This window comes from Somniosus microcephalus, chromosome 14, assembly GCF_052327205.1.
Source record: "Somniosus microcephalus isolate GS21.2 chromosome 14, FLI_Smic_1.0, whole genome shotgun sequence".
Classification (NCBI taxonomy): Eukaryota; Metazoa; Chordata; class Chondrichthyes; order Squaliformes; family Somniosidae; genus Somniosus; species Somniosus microcephalus.
In genome coordinates, this window is record NC_141000.1 from 125,623,825 (window position 1) to 125,643,632 (window position 19,808).

Genomic DNA, 19,808 nt, shown 5'->3' on the forward strand with positions numbered 1-19,808 from the left:
GATGAAGTGTGAAATGCGCTGGCAGAGTGAGAGACCGCTGCCATGTGGGAGAGAGAAAGAAAAGGAAAAGTCATGAACCAAAAGTGTGGATAAAAAATTTATAAAAATATGATAGGGGCCGAGGTTATGATCTGAAATTGTTGAACTCAATGTTGAGTCCAGAGGGCTGTAAAGTGCCTAATCGAAAGATGAGGTGCTGTTCCTCGAGCTTACGCTGAGCTTCCGTGGAACAATGCAAGAGGCCGCGGACGGTGAGGTCCGAGTGGGAGTGGAGCGGTGAATTGATAAATATAAGATAGCCACTAATAAATCCAATAGGGAATTCAGGAGAAACTTCTTTACCCAGAGAGTGGTGAGAATGTGGAACTCGCTGCCACAGGGAGTGGTTGAGGTGAATAGTATAGATGCATTTAAGGGGAAGCTGGATAAACACATGAGGGAGAAAGGAATAGAAGGATATGCCGATAGGGTGAGATGAAGAGGGGTGGGAGGAGGCTTGTGTGGAGCAGAAACACCGGCATGGACAGTTGGGCCGAATGGCCTGTTTCTGTGCTGTACATTCTGTGTAATTCTATGTGAGGTGTACATTCAGGATCTCGTGACACTCTATGAAGAGGACCCGGGAGTGTCTTGGCTATTGTTCCTTCCTCAACTAACACAACCCAGCCAAAATAAATCATCCGCTCATTCACCTTGTTGACATTTGTGAGATCTCACCGTGTGAAAAATGGCTGCTCCCTTTGTCTACGTAATTGTCATTGTGTTTGAAAGTAATGTTGTGATAATGAAGCACAGTGGGACTCTCTGAGAGATGTGATGAGGTGTAGTATAAATGCAAGTCGTTCTTTAATGTTGGTCCACTGTCACTGCTCTCGAAAATAACCCATTGGACGTGAAGTGTCTGAGAACCTTAAGAGACAAGATGAGGCACAAAATAAAAGAAGCCTTTAATTTTTTTTCTTGTCAAAAGCTCCCTTTGTTTTCATGCGAGTGCGTATCACGTGACAGCCTCATTAATTCCGTAATGAGGTGTTTGTTGGATACAGGCACCTGGATGCTACAGTCAAGTTCCCATGGGCAACAGATGAGGGATGGTCTTGGAGATGCCGTTGTGATTGTGGGTAAAGATATTCTCCCAGGTAGAGGTCCAGACCTGGCTGATTCCAGAAACAGGTGAGGAGCACAGACGGTAGCAGAGAGGTTTTGCTTTTTACGCCCAGCTTGAGTCTGCAGCAACCAGCCTGCCTGGGGCTGTTTCCAGCGGACATTCTGTGGAATATTTCCGCTGTAACTTGAACCGTCGGAGCGATGCAGCTCCGTAGACCTTTTGGGCTCTTCTGGTGGCCTTATCTTTTTCACAAATCCACCTCTCCGTGGTTTAACTCTCCCAGATTGGAGAGTGAAACGGGAACAAGGTCTTACCTTGAGACCAACAAGAGCACCACGATTCCTTTCAACATGAAGAAGGAGAAAGGTAATTTCTGTCACTCCTACTGCAGTGTTTGTGTACGTTTGTCAATAGCTGTGTTAGCAGTTTTAAGATAGAAGGTTTGACTCAGTTTACCTGAGATTGCTAAAGGTGTTAAGAGCTTATTATATACCCTTTAATAGGACTTTTGATTGAATGAAAGAGTCTCACCATCAGGAACCTCTTTTAAAAATCACTTGTAAAGACCTTGTAAAGGTGAACACAGATTTGCTTTCTTTTGTGTTGTCTGAGCAGCGAGTGCGAATGATGTCAGCGGCAGGGGTGGGGAAAACAGTCTTAAAGGAACGTAACATAAACAGAAAATGCTGGAGATACTCAGCAGGTCAGGCAGCATCCGTGGCGAGAGAAACAGAGTTAACGTTTCAAGTCGATGACCCTTCGTCAGAACTGGACAATGTTTGAGATGTGACAGGTTTTAAGCAAGTGCAGGGGGGAGGGAAGGAAAGAACAAAAGGGAAGGTCTGTGATAGGATGGAAGGCAGGAGAGATTAAATGACAGAAGGGATGATGGTGCGAGGTAAAAGGGGCTGAGGTAATGGGACAAGTAAAGAAACAAAAGATGGGTCTAGAGGAGGTGTCAATGGCAACACCAGAATCATTACCAGCACCTGCTGTCTGAAACAATGGGAGCAGTGGTTATAATCTGAAATTGTTGAACTCGATGTTGAGTCCGGAAGACTGTAAAGTGCCTAATTGAAAGATGAGGTGCTGTTCCTCGAGCTTACGTTGAGCTTCGTTGGAACAGTGTAATAGGCCGAGGACAGAGAGGTCTGAGTGAGAGTGGAGCAGAGAATTAAAGTGACAGGTGACCAGAAGCTCGGGGTCACCCTTACAGACTGAACGGAGGTGTTCCGCAAAGCGGTCACCCAATCTGCGTTTGGTCTCCCCAATGTAGAGGAGACCGCATCATGAGCAGCGAATACAGTATACTAAATTGAAAGAAGTTTAAGTAAATTGCTTAAAGGTATGTGTTGACATTGCAAGTGGGGTCGACACCCATCTGGTTTTGAACTGAATGAATCCAATTTTAACCAAACTGTTTAAAAAGTCTTTACTGGAAACTGGAAACCAGACAGACTGACTTCTAAAATTTAGAACTCAGGCCTGTAACCGTAGGAACATAGGAACAGAGGAACAGGAGGAGGCCATTCAGCCCCTTGAGTCTGTTCCGCCATTCAATGAGATCATGGCTGACCTGCGACCTAACTCCACATACCCGCCTTTGGCCCATATCCCTTAATACCTTTGGTTAACAGAAATCTATCAATCTCAGATTTAAAATTAACAGCTGATCTAGCGTCAATTGCCGTTTGCGGAAGAGAGTTCCAAACTTCTACCACCCTTTGTGTGTAGAAGTGTTTCCTAATTTCACTTCTGAAAGGTCTGACTAACTTTTAGACTACCCGGCCCTAACCGGCCTTGGCAAAAGTTGGCCAGCTTTAACGTGAGGTGAATGGACCTCAGTGGTTGCTATTGGTAACCTAGAGGGCCTCGGTTTGCTTCAGTTTTTGACTCCGTTGTTCCCTGACGCCACTGGGTTCAGTGGGGCCGATCTTCGGGTGATTGGGGAGTGGGGTGGGGGCGATCCGAGACCTGACCAAATTTCATGGTCAAGCGTCATTTCCATTCTATCGGTGAGCAGCTCGTGCTATTCGGACAACTCGTCAATCGGAGAGGGACAGAAATTCTGCAGCACCTTCTGAAGGGAGGGCGAAGGCGATCCTTATCTTTATATTTTCCTTATCAATCTCCACGTCTACATTTAGGTGTCAGCTGTGGCTCAGTAGGTAGCACTCTCTGTCGCCTCTGAGTCAGATGGTCGGGGGTTCAGTCCCACTCCAGAGACTTAATCACTATATCCAGGCCGACACGCCCAAGGCAGTACTGAGGGAGTGCTGCACTGTCGGAGGTGCTGTCTTTCATATGAAACCCTCTCAGGTGGCCACTATTTTGAAGAAGAGCAGGGGAGTTCTCCCTGGTGTCCTGGGGCCAATATTTATCCCTCAACCAACATCACTAAAAACCAGATGATCTGATCATTTGACATTGCTGTTGGTGGGAGCTTGCTGTGCGCAAATTGGCCGCCGCGTTTCCAACATTACAACAGTGACTACACTTCAAAAAGTACTTCATTGGCTGTAAAGCACTTTGGAACATCCTGAGGCCGTGAAAAGTGGACATTTATAACCTATGTAAATTTATTACACTGCAATTACACGGGTTGGATATTGACGGGGGCGGGTTTCGTAGGCAGGGAGGCGCAGTTTCGGACAGGAAATCCCCGCGTGCAGTGGAATTTTAGCGTGCATCTATTTTTTTTAACAGGAATCCAGCCCGGATCTCAGCCTGATTGGCAGACTTGGCATCCGGGCGGGCAGGGAGCAATATTCCCTTCAATTTTTTTTGGGTGCGCGACCCCTTTAACGGTCTCTGCGGTCCCTTTCAAAATACCGCGCGTGCCGATGAATGGCCTGCGTGGGACCTCCAGACCGCGGCAACATTGGCGGGGAGCAGGCTGCAGCCGCAAGTAAGGAGCCTGCAGCTGCTAGTGGGAGTGAGGGGGGGGTGGTGGCGGGGTGGGGGGGGGGCGGAAGTCCGATCCCTGACGGGGTGAGGGGTGATCAGAACCCAGGTCGGAACGATCCCCGACTCCGGGGGGGGGGGGGGGTGGTGGTCTTTATGCGGGGTGGGGTCCGATCCAAGGCAAGAGGGTAAGCGTGAAGGGGCGGGGGAAGCATTCCTGCTCCTCCTGGCCCACCAGCAGTGCTGTAAAGGCACTTACCTTCTCCCCGAAGCTGTCCTCGCTTCCCTTCAGCTGCCGGGTTTCCCGATGCCTGGGAAACCCGGCCGGCCACTGCTAAATCTGTACAGCAGGTTAAATCAGAGGCCGCAGCCTCATTAAAATATTTAAAGGGCTAACCCGCCCCCTTGTCCCGCCTCCGTTTAACCCGAAAGTGGGCGGGTTGGGGTCAGGTTCTGGTTTTTAATATTTTAACATCTCACCCGACCCCAACCCACCCGTTTTCGGGCATTAAAATTCACCGCATAGTCTCCCACCTGTGCTGGCCCTGCAGCACAGGTACGCGAGGCCGCGCATTGGGGCTCAATTTCCTCAGGGGACCCATCGGGTCTCCTGCTGTTTCCCAGAGTTCCTATAGGACAAGTGAGGGGGAAGACCCTCCATGCACCCCTTGCATTTAGGGAGAGAAGGCTTTTGATCCCCGGACAAGTAGGCCCCATTGGTATGGGGAGGGGGTAGCCTGGGAGTGGTCGGGCATCCAGGCTGGGATCGGGGTCTGGACCTCCAAAGCTTGGAGGGAACTTTGTTTTCTTAGGGAGGAGCCTACAAGAGTGGGCCATCAGATGCTCCCTCATTTTATCTCCAGGCGTGGGAGGGGAATGCGGGGCGGGAGGGAGGGGAATGACCCCTCCTCTGGGCTGGCCACTCATGCCACAACTCTGACAAGGAAATGCAAATAGGAATAAGTTTCCTGGGTTTTGAAAACTGAATGCCAGGACCCAGGGTGGGGTGGGGTTGGGTGGGGTGGGCGAGGCGGGTGTTATATGATCCTAGGGACACAGGCTGGCACCCTTGGCACCAGACACTGAGCGTTGGAGGGCTACATTTTTGGGGAGATTGAGTTGAAACGTAATTGTGAATTACAAACCTATCATCACCAAACATCCACTTAATACATTTTATCCAGCAGGGGCCACTGGACACTCTTATCTTTAAATCCATTTGTTGCCTCATCACTGTCTACCCTTGTATACTCCTTCAGCTATACACATCCACTCCCTCGAATAATCTCTTCCTCCAACTCTAGGCTCTTGTGCATCCCCCACTCGCTTCGCCCCACCATTGGCGGCCATGCCTTCAGCCATTTAGGCCCCACACTCTGGAATAGCCTCCCTGAACCTCTTCAATTCAAGGAAGGAGATAATCAGATGGGTGACTAAAAGCTCAGGTGAAGGAAGTAGGTTTTAAGGTGTGTCCTAACAGAGGTGGCGATGCGAAGAGGTCTGGGGAGGGAATTCCTGAGCTGAGGGCTGAAGGGTCGGCCGTCAATAAAAAGGGACAAAGGAAATGCGCAAGAGGCCGGAGCTGGAGGAACACAGAGTTCTCAGAGCTCTAAAACTATGAGAGATTGGGATAAAAGGCTGTTTGACCGAGAGTCATGAATCACCCAATCAGGTAATGAAGAGCCTGTTTGCTCGCCAATTGGCCTTGGAAAGGCGGGACGCGGTGAAGGATGGACGTGTCGGGCGACCAATGGCGGGAGTGCGGGGGTGGGGCGGTTGGAGGTGGCTGGTCATGTGATGAAACCTCCAGGAATACGTCCAATGAGAGTGGGCAACCCAAGCTGGCAACTCTAAATGGTGATAGATTGGGAAATGTTGATGTACAGAGGGACCTGGGTGTCCTTGTACACCAGTCACTGAAAGCAAACATACAGGTGCAGCAAGTAGTTAGGAAGGCCAATGGTATGTTGGCCTTCATTGCAAGAAGATTTGAGTACAGGAGCAAGGATGTCTCACTACAGTTATACAGGGCCTTGGTGAGACCACACCTGGAGTACTGTGAGCAGTTTTGGTCTCCTTACCTCAGAAAGGATATACTTGCCATCGAGGAAGTACAGCAAAGGCTCACCAGACTGATTCCTGGGATGGCAGGACTGTCGTATGAGGAGAGATTGGGTTGACTAGGCCTGTATTCACTAGAGTTTAGAAGAATGAGAGGGGATTTCATTGAAACGTATAAAATTCTGACAGGGCTAGATAGACTGGGTGCAGTGAGGGTGTTTCCCCTGGCTGAAGGGTCTAGAATGAGGTGTCATAGTCTCAGGATAGGGGTATGACATTTAGGACTGAGATGAGGAGAAATATCTTCACTCAGAGGGTGGTGAACGTGTGGAATTCTCTACCACAGAAGGCTGTGGAGGCCAAGTCACTGAATATATTTAAGAAGGAGATAGATAGATTTCTAGACACAAAAGGCATCAAGAGGTATGGGGAGAGAGCGAGAATATGGTATTGAGATAGAGGATCAGCCATGATCATATTGAATGGCGGAACAGGCTCGAAGGGCCAAATGGCCTACTCCTGCTCCTATTTTTCTATGTTTCTATGACCAGTTGGCTTGAGACAGCTCAAGAACAGTCTTAAATCTGGAGAGCTGCCAATTCACAAAACAACAGTTCCAACCAATTTAGTCCTTTGAGATTAGAGGAGGACCAGAAGAATCCAATATTTTACTAGCCATGCCAGGTTCTTAGTGACATGTGCGACAGCCCACCCTGGGTCAGTCATAGAACTTACAGCAGAGAAGGTGGCCATTCGGCCCATCATACCTATGCTGGTGCTTGCTCTTCAACTGGCGCTATCAACTCTAATCCCTTTCTCTAAGCCCGTCCCCCGTATCCGTTTACATTCTTCCTTATCAAACAAGAGCCTGAATTCCCAGTTAAATAATATTATCATCCCTGTCTCAGTTCCCCTTGTGGTAAAACATTTGTTTCTGTAAAAACAGAATGTGCCGGAAACACACAGCCAGTCAGACAGCATCTGGAGAGAGGGCAGGCATTCTGGGTTGAGCCCATCAAGCCCCGAAACCTACACTTGTCCATTCTCACTAAAGATACTGCCTGACCTCCTGAGTGTTTCCAGCCTCTTTTTGTTGTTATTTCGGATTTCCAGCATCCGCAGTATTTCACTTTTTATTTGCCATGTTCTATCGAATCCGAGGGGTCGACTTTGACTTTGGGCGAGAGTGTGAAATGGGTGGAAGCGAATCGGCGGCCCGTTTTACATCCCTCCCCCCATTTTTATTTCCATTGACTTCAATCAGGGAAGATGTAAAATGGGCTGCCGACTCGCTATCGTCCGTTTTGCACTATTGTGCAAAGTCAAAATTACCCCCATAGCACCTTACAGCACAAGGGGAGGCCATTCGGCCCCTCGTGCCTGTGCCAGCTCTTTGAAAGAGCTCTCCAATTAGTCCCACTCCCCCCTGCTCTCTCCCCACAACCCTGCAACTGTTTCCTTTTCAAGTATTTATCCAATTCCCTTTTGAAAGTTATTATTGAATCTGCTTCCACCGCCCTTTCAGGCAGCGCGTTCCAGATCACAACAAATTGTGTGAAAACATTTCCCCTTGGATTCCTTTGCCAATCACATTCAATCTGTGTCCTCTGGTTACTGACCCTCCTGCCAGTGGAAACAGTTTCTCCTTTATTTACTCTTATTATTGAAACCCCTCCAGCTTCAAACAGTTCTTCCACCTTCCCCCCTCTGTTCTTCTCAAGTGCCAATCCCGAGTCTCTGCCAATTTGCCAACCAGCGGGAATGATCATTCTCTCTTTCCCCTCTGAAAACCTTTCGCAATTTTGAAGAACTTTGAAAGCGTGACCTGCAGTGATTTTGAATTCTGCTTTAACAGGCGTTTAATATGTTCGTGATGTTTGTTTAACCCTTTGTTTTATGAACAGACATAATAGCAGCGGGCAATATTTACTTTGGAATAGATAATGTGACACTGCGTGCGAACGTGCAATCCAAAAGTGGTGCTTTTCATTTTAAAGAGGAGAATAAATCTATAGGACGCCTTTAATTGGTGTGTGTAGGTCTCGCGAATTTGCATTCTGGGCACAGAGGTTTAAGTGATGAGAGTAGTTATCAGGAAATTGGGTGTCGGAGGTCAGCTAACCCTGAATGATTTTCTGTCTGAAAATTAATGGGTAGAAAATTGTGAGGGACGCACTCACATCTGTGCATGAATTCCTGATGTGCATCCTGTTGTGTGAGGTTCTGAAGTGGGATTGCTAATTTGCAAAATCTGTCCCTACGTGCCTTAATACTGCAAAATCAATCAAGTGGCAGGCTGCAAAAATGGCCCAGAATCAGGCTCCATCAAAACACTTCTTAATGGAAAGCCCAAGTGATGAAGGGTTGGAAACCGGGACGTGAAATGACCCGATCACATGATGCCCGGCTCCTGCCTAAGAGAGGGGCCAATCTGCGTTAAATTAGATGAGCAGGAGTTCATGCCCACACTAGAGTTTCAGCAGCGACATCAGGTAGCATCCGGGAGTGAGGAGGGGAGAGGGGTGCCAGTGTGGGCCAAGGGCAAAGCAGAATGGCAACATGAACTGGGGGCAATGGGAGAAGGATTGCTATTGTGCAGTGAGGGTGGAGGAGAGTCCCAGCACGGACTGGGACAATGGGGAGGAGAGTCCCAGCATGGACTGGGACAATGGGGAGCAGAGTCCCATCACAGACTGGGGCAATGGGAAGGAGAGTCCCAGCATGGACTGGGGCAATGGGAAGGAGAGTCCCAGCATGGACTGGGGCAATGGGAAGGAGAGTCCCAGCATGGACTGGGGCAATGGGAAGGAGAGTCCCAGCATGGACTGGGACAATGGGAAGGAGAGTCCCAGCATGGACTGGGGCAATGGGAAGGAGAGTCCCATCACAGACTGGGACAATGGGGAGGAGAGTCCCAGCATGGACTGGGACAATGGGGAGGAGAGTCCCAGCATGGACTGGGACAATGGGAAGGAGAGTCCCAGCATGGACTGGGACAATGGGGAGGAGAGTCCCAACATGGACTGGGACAATGGGGAGGAGAGTCCCAGCATGGACTGGGACAATGGGGAGGAGAGTCCCAGCATGGACTGGGGCAATGGGGAGGAGAGTCCCAACATGGACTGGGACAATGGGGAGGAGAGTCCCAGCATGGACTGGGGCAATGGGGAGGAGAGTCCCAGCATGGACTGGGACAATGGGGAGGAGAGTCCCAGCATGGACTGGGACAATGGGGAGGAGAGTCCCAGCATGGACTGGGACAATGGGGAGCAGAGTCCCATCACGGACTGGGACAATGGGGGGGAGAGTCCCATCACGGACTGGGACAATGGGGGGGAGAGTCCCAGCATGGACTGGGGCAATGGGAAGGAGAGTCCCAGCATCAACTGGGACAATGGGGAGGAGAGTCCCAGCATGGACTGGGACAATGGGGGGAGAGTCCCAGCATGGACTGGGGCAATGGGGAGGAGAGTCCCAGCATGGACTGGGACAATGGGGAGGAGAGTCCCAGCATGGACTGGGACAATGGGGAGGAGAGTCCCAGCATGGACTGGGACAATGGGAAGGAGAGTCCCAGCATGGACTGGGACAATGGGAAGGAGAGTCCCAGCATGGACTGGGACAATGGGGGGAGAGTCCCAGCATGGACTGGGACAATGGGGAGGAGAGTCCCAGCATGGACTGGGACAATGGGGGGAGAGTCCTAGCATGGACTGGGACAATGGGGGGGAGAGTCCCAGCATGGACTGGGACAATGGGGAGGAGAGTCCCAGCATGGACTGGGAGTAATGGGAATGAGTTCCAGTATGGATTGCCATCAATGGGGATAAGGGTGCTGAGGACAGAGGGTAGTCCCAACATGGACTGGCGCCTTGGGCATTTTACTGCGCTAAAGGTGCTATCTAAATGCAAGTTGTTGTGGTTGATGAGGGGAGTGGCTGCATGAACTGGGGAGAGGGTGGAGAAACGTGTATCCATTTCACTATGACATCCGGAGAAACTATTTTAAAACAGCTGGGCGACCTGGGGTAAGCACCAAGAACACCGATACTTCTCCACGTTCGCCCGCAATTCTTCTGTGAAAAATGATAGGAAACATCCCTGCATTGTTTGCGCGATCTCCCGTAATACAGATGATGGAATGCCATGTACAACGCTCAGCGTAACTCACGGCCAGCCTGTGTCCCACTACACTTTTAGAACCACTTGCCATAGACCGATATTCAGGAATGTGGTTGGCTATTTTGAAACCATTGGCCAGCTTTTGCTGGCTGTCTAACATCATAGAGTCATGGAATCGCACAGCACAGAAGGAGGCCATTCGGCCCATCGAGTCTGCGCCGGCTGTTTCGGAGAGCGATCCCGTTAGTCCCACTCCCCCGCTCTGTCCCCATAACCCTGCAATTTTTCTCCTTCAAGTATTTATCCAATTCCCGTTTGAAGGCTACTATTGAATGTGCGTCCACCAGCCTTTCAGGCCGATCATTCCAAATCCTAACCACTCATAGATACATAGAAACATAGAAGATAGGAGCAGGAGTAGGCCATTCGGCCCCTCGAGCCTGCTCCGCCATTCAATGCGATCATGGCTGATCATCCAAACTCAGTACCCTGTCCCTGCTTTCTCCCCATGCCCCTTGGTCCCTTTAGCCTTAAGAAATATATCCAACTCCTTCCTGAATATATTTAATGAATTGGCCTCCACTGCCTTCTGTGGTAGAGAATTCCACAGGTTCACCACTCTGGGTGAAGAAATTCCTCCTCATTTCTGTCCTAAATGGCTTACCCCTTATCCTTAGACTGTGACCCCCCTGGTTCTGGACTCCCCGACCATCGGGAACATTCTTCCTGCATCTAGTCTGTCCAGTCCTGTCAGAATTTTATGTTTCAATGAGATCCCCCCTCATTCTTCTAAACTCCAGCGAGTACAAGCCCAATCGACCCAATCTCTCCTCATACGTCATTCCTGCCATCCCAGGTATCAGTCTGGTGAATCTTCGCTGCACTGCCTCCATGGCAAGAACATCCTTCCTCAGATAAGGTGACCAACACTGCACACAGTACTCAAGATGTGGTCTCACCAAGGCCCTGTACAACTGCAGCAAGGCATCCTTGTTCCTGTACTCAAACCCTCTCGCTACAAAGGCCAACATACCATTTGCCTTCTTAACAGCCTGCTGCACCTGCATGTTTACCTTCAGCGACTGGTGCACAAGGACACCCAGGTCTCGTTGCACTTCCCCTTTTCCCAATCTATTGCCATTCAGATAATAATCTGCCTTCCTGTTTTTGCCACCAAAGTGGATAACCTCACATTTATCCACGTTATATTGCATCTGCCATGCTTCTGCCCAATCACCCAACCTGTCCAAATCATCCTGTAGTTTCTCGGCATCCTCCTCACAGCACACACGTCCACCCAGCTTTGTGTCGTCTGCAAACTTGGAGATATTACATCTAGTTCCCTCGTCTAGATCATTAATATATATACTCGTTGCTTGAAAAAGTTTTTCCTCATGTTGCCTCTGGTTCTTTTGCCAATCACCTTAAATCTGTGCCCTCTGGTTATCGACCCTTCAGCCATTGGAAACAGTTTCTCTTTATTTACTCAATCTAGACCCTTCATGATTTTAAACGCCCCAATCAAATCTCCTCTTAGCCTTCTCTGCTCCAAGGAGAACAACCTCAGCTTCTCCAGTCTCACCACGTAACTAATCCCTCATCCCTGGAATTATTCTAGTAAATCTAGGTTGGTGTGTAAGGGAATATAGAGATATAGGAACAGGGCGGGAATGCGGGATTAGAATTTCTGCCCATCTGGAGGGTAAAAACCAGCACGGATTGGTTGGGCCGAATGGCCTCTTTCAGTGCTGTCATTTCTCTGTAATTGTATGCATGCATAAAATGTTGAGATTCGGTTTGGGAAACTGTAATACCCTAAAGTGCCAGGGCTATGGGACACCGTTAGAATCAGGTCATAGAACCATAGACGTTTACGGCACAGAAGGAGGCCATTCAGCCCATCATGTCTGTGCCGGCCGAAATTCAGCCCAATCCCACTTCCCAGCTCTTGGTCCATATCCTTGTAGGTTACAGCTCTTCATGTGCACATACAAGTAATTTTTAAATGTGATGAGGGTTTCTGCCTCTACCATCCTTTCAGGCAGTGAGTTCCAGACCCCCACCACCCTTTGGGTGAAAGAAGTTCTTCTCAACTCCCCTCTAATCCTTCTACCAATTACTTTAAATCTCTGCCCCCTGGTTATTGACCTCTCTGCTAAGGGAAATAGGTCCTTCCTATCCACTCTGTCTAGGCCCCTCATAATTTTATACACCTCAATTAGGTCTCCCCTCAGCCTCCTCTGTTCCAAAGAAAACAACCCCAACCTATCCAATCTTTCCTCATAGCTAAAATTCCCCAGCCCAGGCAATCTCCTCTGTACCCTCTCTAGTGCAATCACATTTTTCCCGTAACGTGGACTTCTCTATTAAACTCTGTTGGACCTCCTCTATTCAGTTTCTATTATGCGCTCATATCGTGAGCCTAGTAATGAAATATATGCTGCACAGAGACTCCTCCCCTGGGCCGGTGACAACAGGTGAGAGAAGGATAGGCCGCTGGATTGTGGGTAAAGCTATTCCCCAGTCTACAGATTCAGCCCCGCTTTCAGTAACAAACAGACTTGCACAAACAAGCCAGCACCACAGACAGCAAGCAGAAACTCTCTCGGAGAGAGAGAGAGAGGGAGAGAGAGGGAGACGGGCAAGTTCCGCGACAGTGTGCGCTGCCGCCCGTTTGTGAGACCGACCGTCAAAATCTCCCGCTGTCGATTCGGGCCTTTTTGAGAGAGCGTCTCCATAGCAACGCGAAGCGAGGAGCCATGTGGCGGTACAGGGAAGTGTTCCGCATCCACTTCGAGGTGCAGGTGTGCTGTGAAATGTTCAAGGTCGCTCCCCTGGTTTGGGTCGATCGGCCGGCGCTGAAGCTGAGAGACAGAGGGGCCGGTTTACAACCAACAGTCAGCCCCGTGCCTCCTTTCGATGATGCAGGTAACTGTTTGTCTCGGGCTCCTGCGTTCCTCCTTGTGTATAGCCGACAGCTGGTCAGCCCATTCTCCTCTACTCCTTTTCGCTCCTCTCCATTGAAGGTGATGGAGAAAGGTTTCTTCACAGCTGGCCAAGGGCCCTGCGACACCTCGCACGAGTTGGCTAATCTTAGTGTGTGAGACACAATAAGTGACGACAGGCTGTTTCACTCGAAAGAGAGGCATAGCAGAGCCCAATTTTATGTCTCCACCTAGTCTCCATACACGTGCAACAATCCAGCAGAGGTCACTGGAGCGCAATTGGAAGTGGAAACCTTCATACTGTATATTCTTTTCTTCCTTTGCTAACACAGAATATTCAAGCCCACTGTCATGTTCCAGCTATTGCCCCGACTCAGGCCAGTGAACCCTGGCACCAGACACAGATTGAAAGACCTTGCAGTCATATCCCACCTTTCCCGATCACCCAAAGCGCTTTACAGCCAGTGAAGTACTTTTTGAAGTGTAGTCACTGTTGTAATGTGGGAAACGCGGCAGCCAATTTGCCGCACAGCAAGCTCCCACAAACAGCAATGTGATAATGACCTGATCATCTGCTTTTTAGTGATGTTGATTGAGGGATAAAAATTGGCCCCAGGACACCAGGGATAACTCCTCCTGCTCTTCTTCAAATAGTGCCCAAGGGATCTTTTATGTCCACCTGAGAGGGCAGACGGGGCCTCGGTTTAACATCTCATCTGAAAGACGGCACCTCCGACAGTGCAGCACTCCCTCAGTACGGCACTGGGAGTGTCGGTCAGGATTATGAGGTTCAAGTCTCTGGAGTGGGATTCAAACCCACCACCTTCTGGCTCAGAGGCAAAAGGGCTACTCACTAAGCTGTGGCTGACACCAGAAACCCAGCCCACAGTTTTTCTATGCTGAATAATAGAAATTATCCTAACTATTAACACCACTAAAGGGTCCAGCTCAGATGAACAAAGAGCCTGGATTTAAGCAGCTGGTGCAAGTTCAAAAGGGAACTGGATAGATATTTGTTGGAGGAAGCAATTGAGGGGCCTGAGAGATAGGCCACAATTTTCTCAGCGGTGTCGGGATGGATGCGGGTCAGCTGATTTCCGGGTCCCAATCCCACCCCTAGCTGCCTCCGCTCTGCAGATGTGATTTTCCCTTGATTGGCATTGTTAAGGCTGCCCTGCGGGCTTACCGGCCAATTAACAGGAAGTGGGTCTGATGACATCATTTGATGACGCGTCATCTGCCGGTTTCCTTAAAGGGACCGTGCACAGTTTTATTTTGACAATTGATTTCTCGGTGTTTGACAGCATTGAGGTGCTGAAAACACTGACAATCACTGCATAAAGGTGAACTCTTGCACCCAGGCTCTCCAATGACTCCCTCCATATGCTTATGGAGGGAGTCACAGTATGCAGGGAGACTCTCTTCCCTTCCAAGGGTGGAAGAGACCTCCCCAGGACATCAACTTACCTTGCACCTCCACCCAACCCTCTCTCTCTACTTTATCACTTCCCCACCTCACGAGCCACCCCTCACACTCACCCTCATTCTACTGCAAGCATACCAACTAACAACACACAAGGGTAGGCACTTGAGAAGTTTAGCCAATGTCCATGTGAAGTTTCTGGTAATGCGTTGTCATACAGTGAAATACCTTTTTCAAAAGGTGCCCCTTATTGGACAGATTTGAGTGCACATTGAGAAGTGTCTTACTGAGTTCCAGATTGTTCAGTCATAACTCCATCCACCCCCCCCCCCTACATCTGCCCCGCTATAGTGATGTGTGTGCATGGAATGGCTTGGACATTAAAGAGATGCTTCACGGTGCTGGTGTGGGATGGTGTCAACCTGGCGCATCATGTGGCAGCCAGGGTTTACAGCGTCAAGTGAAGAAAGTCTGGCCATGTTGATGCCAAGGCCAGCAATGTTATCAGGGGCTGATGACCTGTGTCCAGTGCAGCGTCAGGTGATGGTGGAGAAGGTTGGTGATGTTGTGGGTGATGTTGTTGGTGATGATGTTGGTGATTTTGGTGCTGGGGCTGATCCTGGAACGATTCGAAGGACCAAGGTCTGATTGTTTCATTGGCTCCGATATTGCTGGAATAGATGGCAGCTGCAGGTGAGATGACAGAAGCAATCTGTCACTGGTGAGAGAGGTTCTCCCAATGAGGTGGCACTGGGCATAAAATTGGATTTAAAAACTTGTAAGCTAAAGAAATCTCTATATGTATTAAAAATGCAGTAACCAACATTTTCTGTGCTCTGAGACTCACCATCTGTAACACGGCATCCTTGACACCACTTCTGCAGCTGTCATCTTTTCACAAACCTCAGAGCAGACTCAAAACACGCCAGGTTAAGCTGGTGTGTTCCCCGGACAGTGGGTAACCCGTGGGGGAGAAGGTAAAATTACAAGTAAGCCTCAAAATACTCTTAAATTGGCTCTTAACAAGCCATTTATGTACCAGAATTGTCTCCCCCGCCGCTTGGTGATGGGTCAGTTCGGCGCTGACAGACCCGACACCTGGGAGACTCGCGTGGAGGTGGGTTGACAGCGGGTTTCCTACCCACTGTCAATCTTTGAGATTTTGACAGCGGACCCGCCTCCAAACCCGTCCTCTGAACGCCGGCAAAATTCTGGCCATAGAGTAGAACAGGATGCCTCTTAGATATTGGGACTGTGAAAACAACTAATTGTAGAACCACACAGTAGTTTCAGCGAGTTATTTAATAGAGCTAAAGAATTGGAATCATAGAATCACAGAATCATAGAAATTTACAGCACCGAAGGAGGCCATTCAACCCACCGTGTCTGGCAGGCCGAAAAAGAGCTCTCCAGCCTAATCCCACTTTCCAGCTCTTGGCCCGTAGTCCTGTCGGTTACAACACTTCAGGTGCAAATCCAAGTACTTTTTAAATGCGATGAGGGTTTCTGCCTCTACCACCCTTTCAGGCAGTGAGTTCCAGACCCCCACCACCCTCTGGGTGAAAACATTTCTCTTCAAATCCCCTCTAAACCTCCGACCAATTACTTTAACTCTGTGCCCCCCTGGTTATTGACCTCTCTGCTTAGGGAAATAGGTCCTTCCTATCCACTCTATCTAGGCCCCTCACAATTTTATACACCTCAATTAAGTCTCCCCTCAGCCACCTCTGTTCCAAAGGAAACAACCCCAGCCTATCCAATCTTTCCTCATAACTAAATATCTCCGGTCCTGGCACCAGCCTCGTAAATCTCCTCTGCACCCCCAAAACTTGCACGCTTCGAAGAAAACAGATAACCACTGTTACTGTACAGAGTGGTGGCGTGTGGAATATATCCCACTCATGTGGTGAATGGCATGTCCATCAACTCAACAACAACAACCTGTATTTATATAGCACCTTTAACAAGGTGCTGCACAGGAGTATTTTAAGACAAAAAATTTGACACCGAGCCACATAAGGATGAATTAGGGCAGGTGACCAAAAGCTTGGTCAAAGAGGTAGGTTTTAAGGAGTGTCTTAAAGGAGGAGAGAGAGGTAGAGAGGCAGAGAGGTTTAGGGAGGGAATTCCAGAGCTCAGGGCCCAGGCAACAGAAGGCACGGCCACCAAAGGTTGAGCGATTATAATCAGGGATGCTCAGGAGGGCAGAATTAGAGGAGCGCAGATATCTCGGGGGGGTTGTGGGGCTGAAGGAGATTACAGAGATAGGAAGGGGCGAGGCCAGGGAGGGATCTGAAAACAAGGGCAAGAATTTTGAAATCGAGGAGTTGCTTAACCGGGAGCCAATGTAGGTCAGCGAGCACAGGGGTGATGGGCGAACGGGACTTGGTGCGAGTTAGGACACGGGCAGCTGAGTTTTGGATGACCTCAAGTTTACATAGGGTGGAATATGGGAGGCCAGCCAGGAGTGCGTTGGAATAATCGAGCCTAGAGGTAACAAAGGCATGGATGAGGGTTTCAGCAGCGGATGAGCTGAGGCTGGGGCGGAGACGGGCGATGTTACGGAGGTGGAAATAGGCGGCCTTTGTTATGCCGTGGATATGTGGTCGGAAACTCATTTCAGGGTCTAATATGACACCAAGGTTGCGAACAGTGTGGTTCAGCCTCAGACAGGTGTTAGGGAGAGGGATGGAGTCAGTGGCTCGGGAACGGAGTTTGTGGCAGGGACCGAAAACAATGGCTTCGGTCTTCCCAATATTTAATTGGGGAAAATTTCTGCTCATCCAGAACTCCATTAAAAGGGACCTGAATGAACATCTCGATCAGACGTTAACCATTGGTGGTAGATGCTAGTATACTTTGCAGAAGCTTTTTTCCGAGACTGTGGATATATAACCAGTGAATGAGACAGGCCAGCGTGGAATGTGATTGTAATGTTAGATAGCTTACAAGGAGGTTTCTCTGCGATCAGGAAAGAAGAAAGAAAGAAAGACTTGCATTTCTATAGCGCCTTTCACGACCACCGGACGTCCCAAAGTGCTTTACAGCCAATGAAGTACTTTTGAAGTGTAGTCACTGTTGTAATGTGGGAAACGCGGCAGCCAATTTGCACACAGCAAGCTCCCACAAACAGCAATGTGATAACTCCCCTGCTCTTCTTCGAAAATAGTGCTATGGGATCTTTTATGTCCACCTGAGAGAGCAGACGGGGCCTCGGTTTAACGTCTCATCCGAAAGACGGCACCTCCGACAGTGCAGCACTCCCTCAGTACTGCACTGGAGTGTCAGCCTAGATCCATGAGTTCAAGTCTCTGGAGTGGGACTTGAACCCACAACCTTCTGCTATCAGAGGCAAGTGTGCTACCCACTGAGCCACAGCAGGATACTCCACTGCGTTAGGCCCTCTTGGAGTGCTTACCCACATCCCCTCTAGAAAGACTGATTTTCAATTCTTTCTCGGGATGTGGGCGTCGCTGGCAAGGCCGGCATTCATTGCCCGTCCCCAAGTTGCCCTGAAACGGTGGCAAAGGCAGCAGTTTGATACAACTGAGTGGCTTTCTGGGCCACTTCAGAGGGCAGTAGCGAGTCAACCATGTTTGGTGTGGGGACTGGAGTCACGTGTAGGCCCAGACCGGGTAAGGACGGCAGGTTTCCTTCACTAAAGGGACATGAGTGAACCAGTTGGATTTGTACAACAATCCGACAGCTCCACGGTCACTTCCGCTGATCTCGGCTTTTGATTTTCAGATTTTTTAAGCCGAATTCAAATTCTCAAACTGCCAGGGTAGGATTTTGGACTCCCGTTCTCGGGATTTTTAGTCTAGTCCTCTGGGTTACCAGTCCAGTAACATTACCACGATGCCACTGTACTGGGCTCAATGGGGCAGAAAGGGTATTCCTTCTTTCACATACTTTTAACGTTTTTGGGCTATAAATTCGCCTCGGACGGTGCCGCAACTCAGGCGGTATTGTGTCGGCCACCCGTTATACGCAGCGCCGGATACTCAGTTGCGTTGGTTGCAATGGCGCTGAACATCAGACACTGCGTGTAACGGGTGGCTGACCCGATGCTGCCTGCTTTTCACCACACCGCCCGAGCCAAATATCCAGGCCATTATGTATTTATTTTGTACATTAGCATCCTTCAAATAAGAAAGAACTTGCATTTCTATAGCGCCTTTCACCACCTCAGGATGTCCCAAAGCGTTTCACAGCCAATGAAGTACTTTTTGAAGTGTGGTCACTGTTGTAATGTGGGAAACACGGCTGCCAATTTGCACACAGCAAGATCCCACAAACAGCAATGTGATAATGACCAGATCATCTGTTTTTATTGATGTTGTTTGAGGGATAAATATTGGCCCAGGACACCGGGGAGAACTCCCCCTGCTCTTCTTCGAAATAGTGACCCTGGGCAGACGGGGCCTCGGTCATTCCATCGGTGAAGCCCATCCTTTGGGGACCTGTCAGCTCAACGTGAGCCTGCCTGAAATTAATTGATGTAGTTTAGCACAGTTATTGTTCATGCTGAGAATCTCTCCATTATTCCTCTTCGTTTCCAACCTTAATAGATTCACAGAATCAATTAAAGGTTTACTGTACAGGGGCACCTGGTGTGCGAGGTGAATCTCCCCTGGGTCAGTGAGGACAGGTGAGAGAAGGATAGGGAGCGGCAGGTGGGTTCTGGGTAAAGATATTCCCCAGTCAGCCCCAGTTTCAGTAAATAGGAACAAACTCTCTGACACACACACACCAGCCAGCGTCACAGAGAGCAGGGTAAACTCACGCTGAGAGAGACGGACAGGGTTTGCATCTAACGGTTTACCTGTGTACGTGAGACAGACCTTCGGAAATCTCCCGCTGTTGGTTGGAAGGACCATTGAGACAGTTTCTACAGCAGTACAAATGAAAACAGCCATGTTTATGTACTCGGGTTTGATTCGCACGATGTGGCATGTACATGTGTGCTGCAAACAATTCAGTGCCACTCCGATGATTCCTGATAATCAAGTGATGGTGAAGCGCAGAGATAGAGTGTCGAATACAGCGCCCACAGTCAGCACCATGCCTCCCCTCGACCGTACAGGTAACTGTTGTGTTTCTACTCCTGTGTTCCTGTGGTGTAGCTGAGAGCTGTGCTGCCTTACTCTGACCTCTACCCCCCTTTCTGTCCCCATCCTCCGGTGGCAGTGATGCATGATGGCAGGAAATCCTCGCTGACCTACATTGGCTCCAGGTCCAGCAA

The 19,808-nt window shown here is 49.4% G+C and overlaps 1 protein-coding gene across 1 annotated transcript in view; it reads left to right on the forward strand.

Annotated features, from left to right (window-relative positions):
- Window positions 1-1,157: 1,157 nt before the first annotated feature.
- robo2 (roundabout, axon guidance receptor, homolog 2 (Drosophila)) overlaps window positions 1,158-19,808 on the forward strand; it is a 1,120,123-nt gene continuing 1,101,472 nt past the window's right edge. The window contains exon 1 of the mRNA XM_086007303.1: window positions 1,158-1,474. Within this exon, the coding sequence (XP_085863429.1) occupies window positions 1,309-1,474 (166 nt within the window). The 5' untranslated portion in view covers window positions 1,158-1,308. The remainder of the gene's footprint in view (window positions 1,475-19,808) is intronic.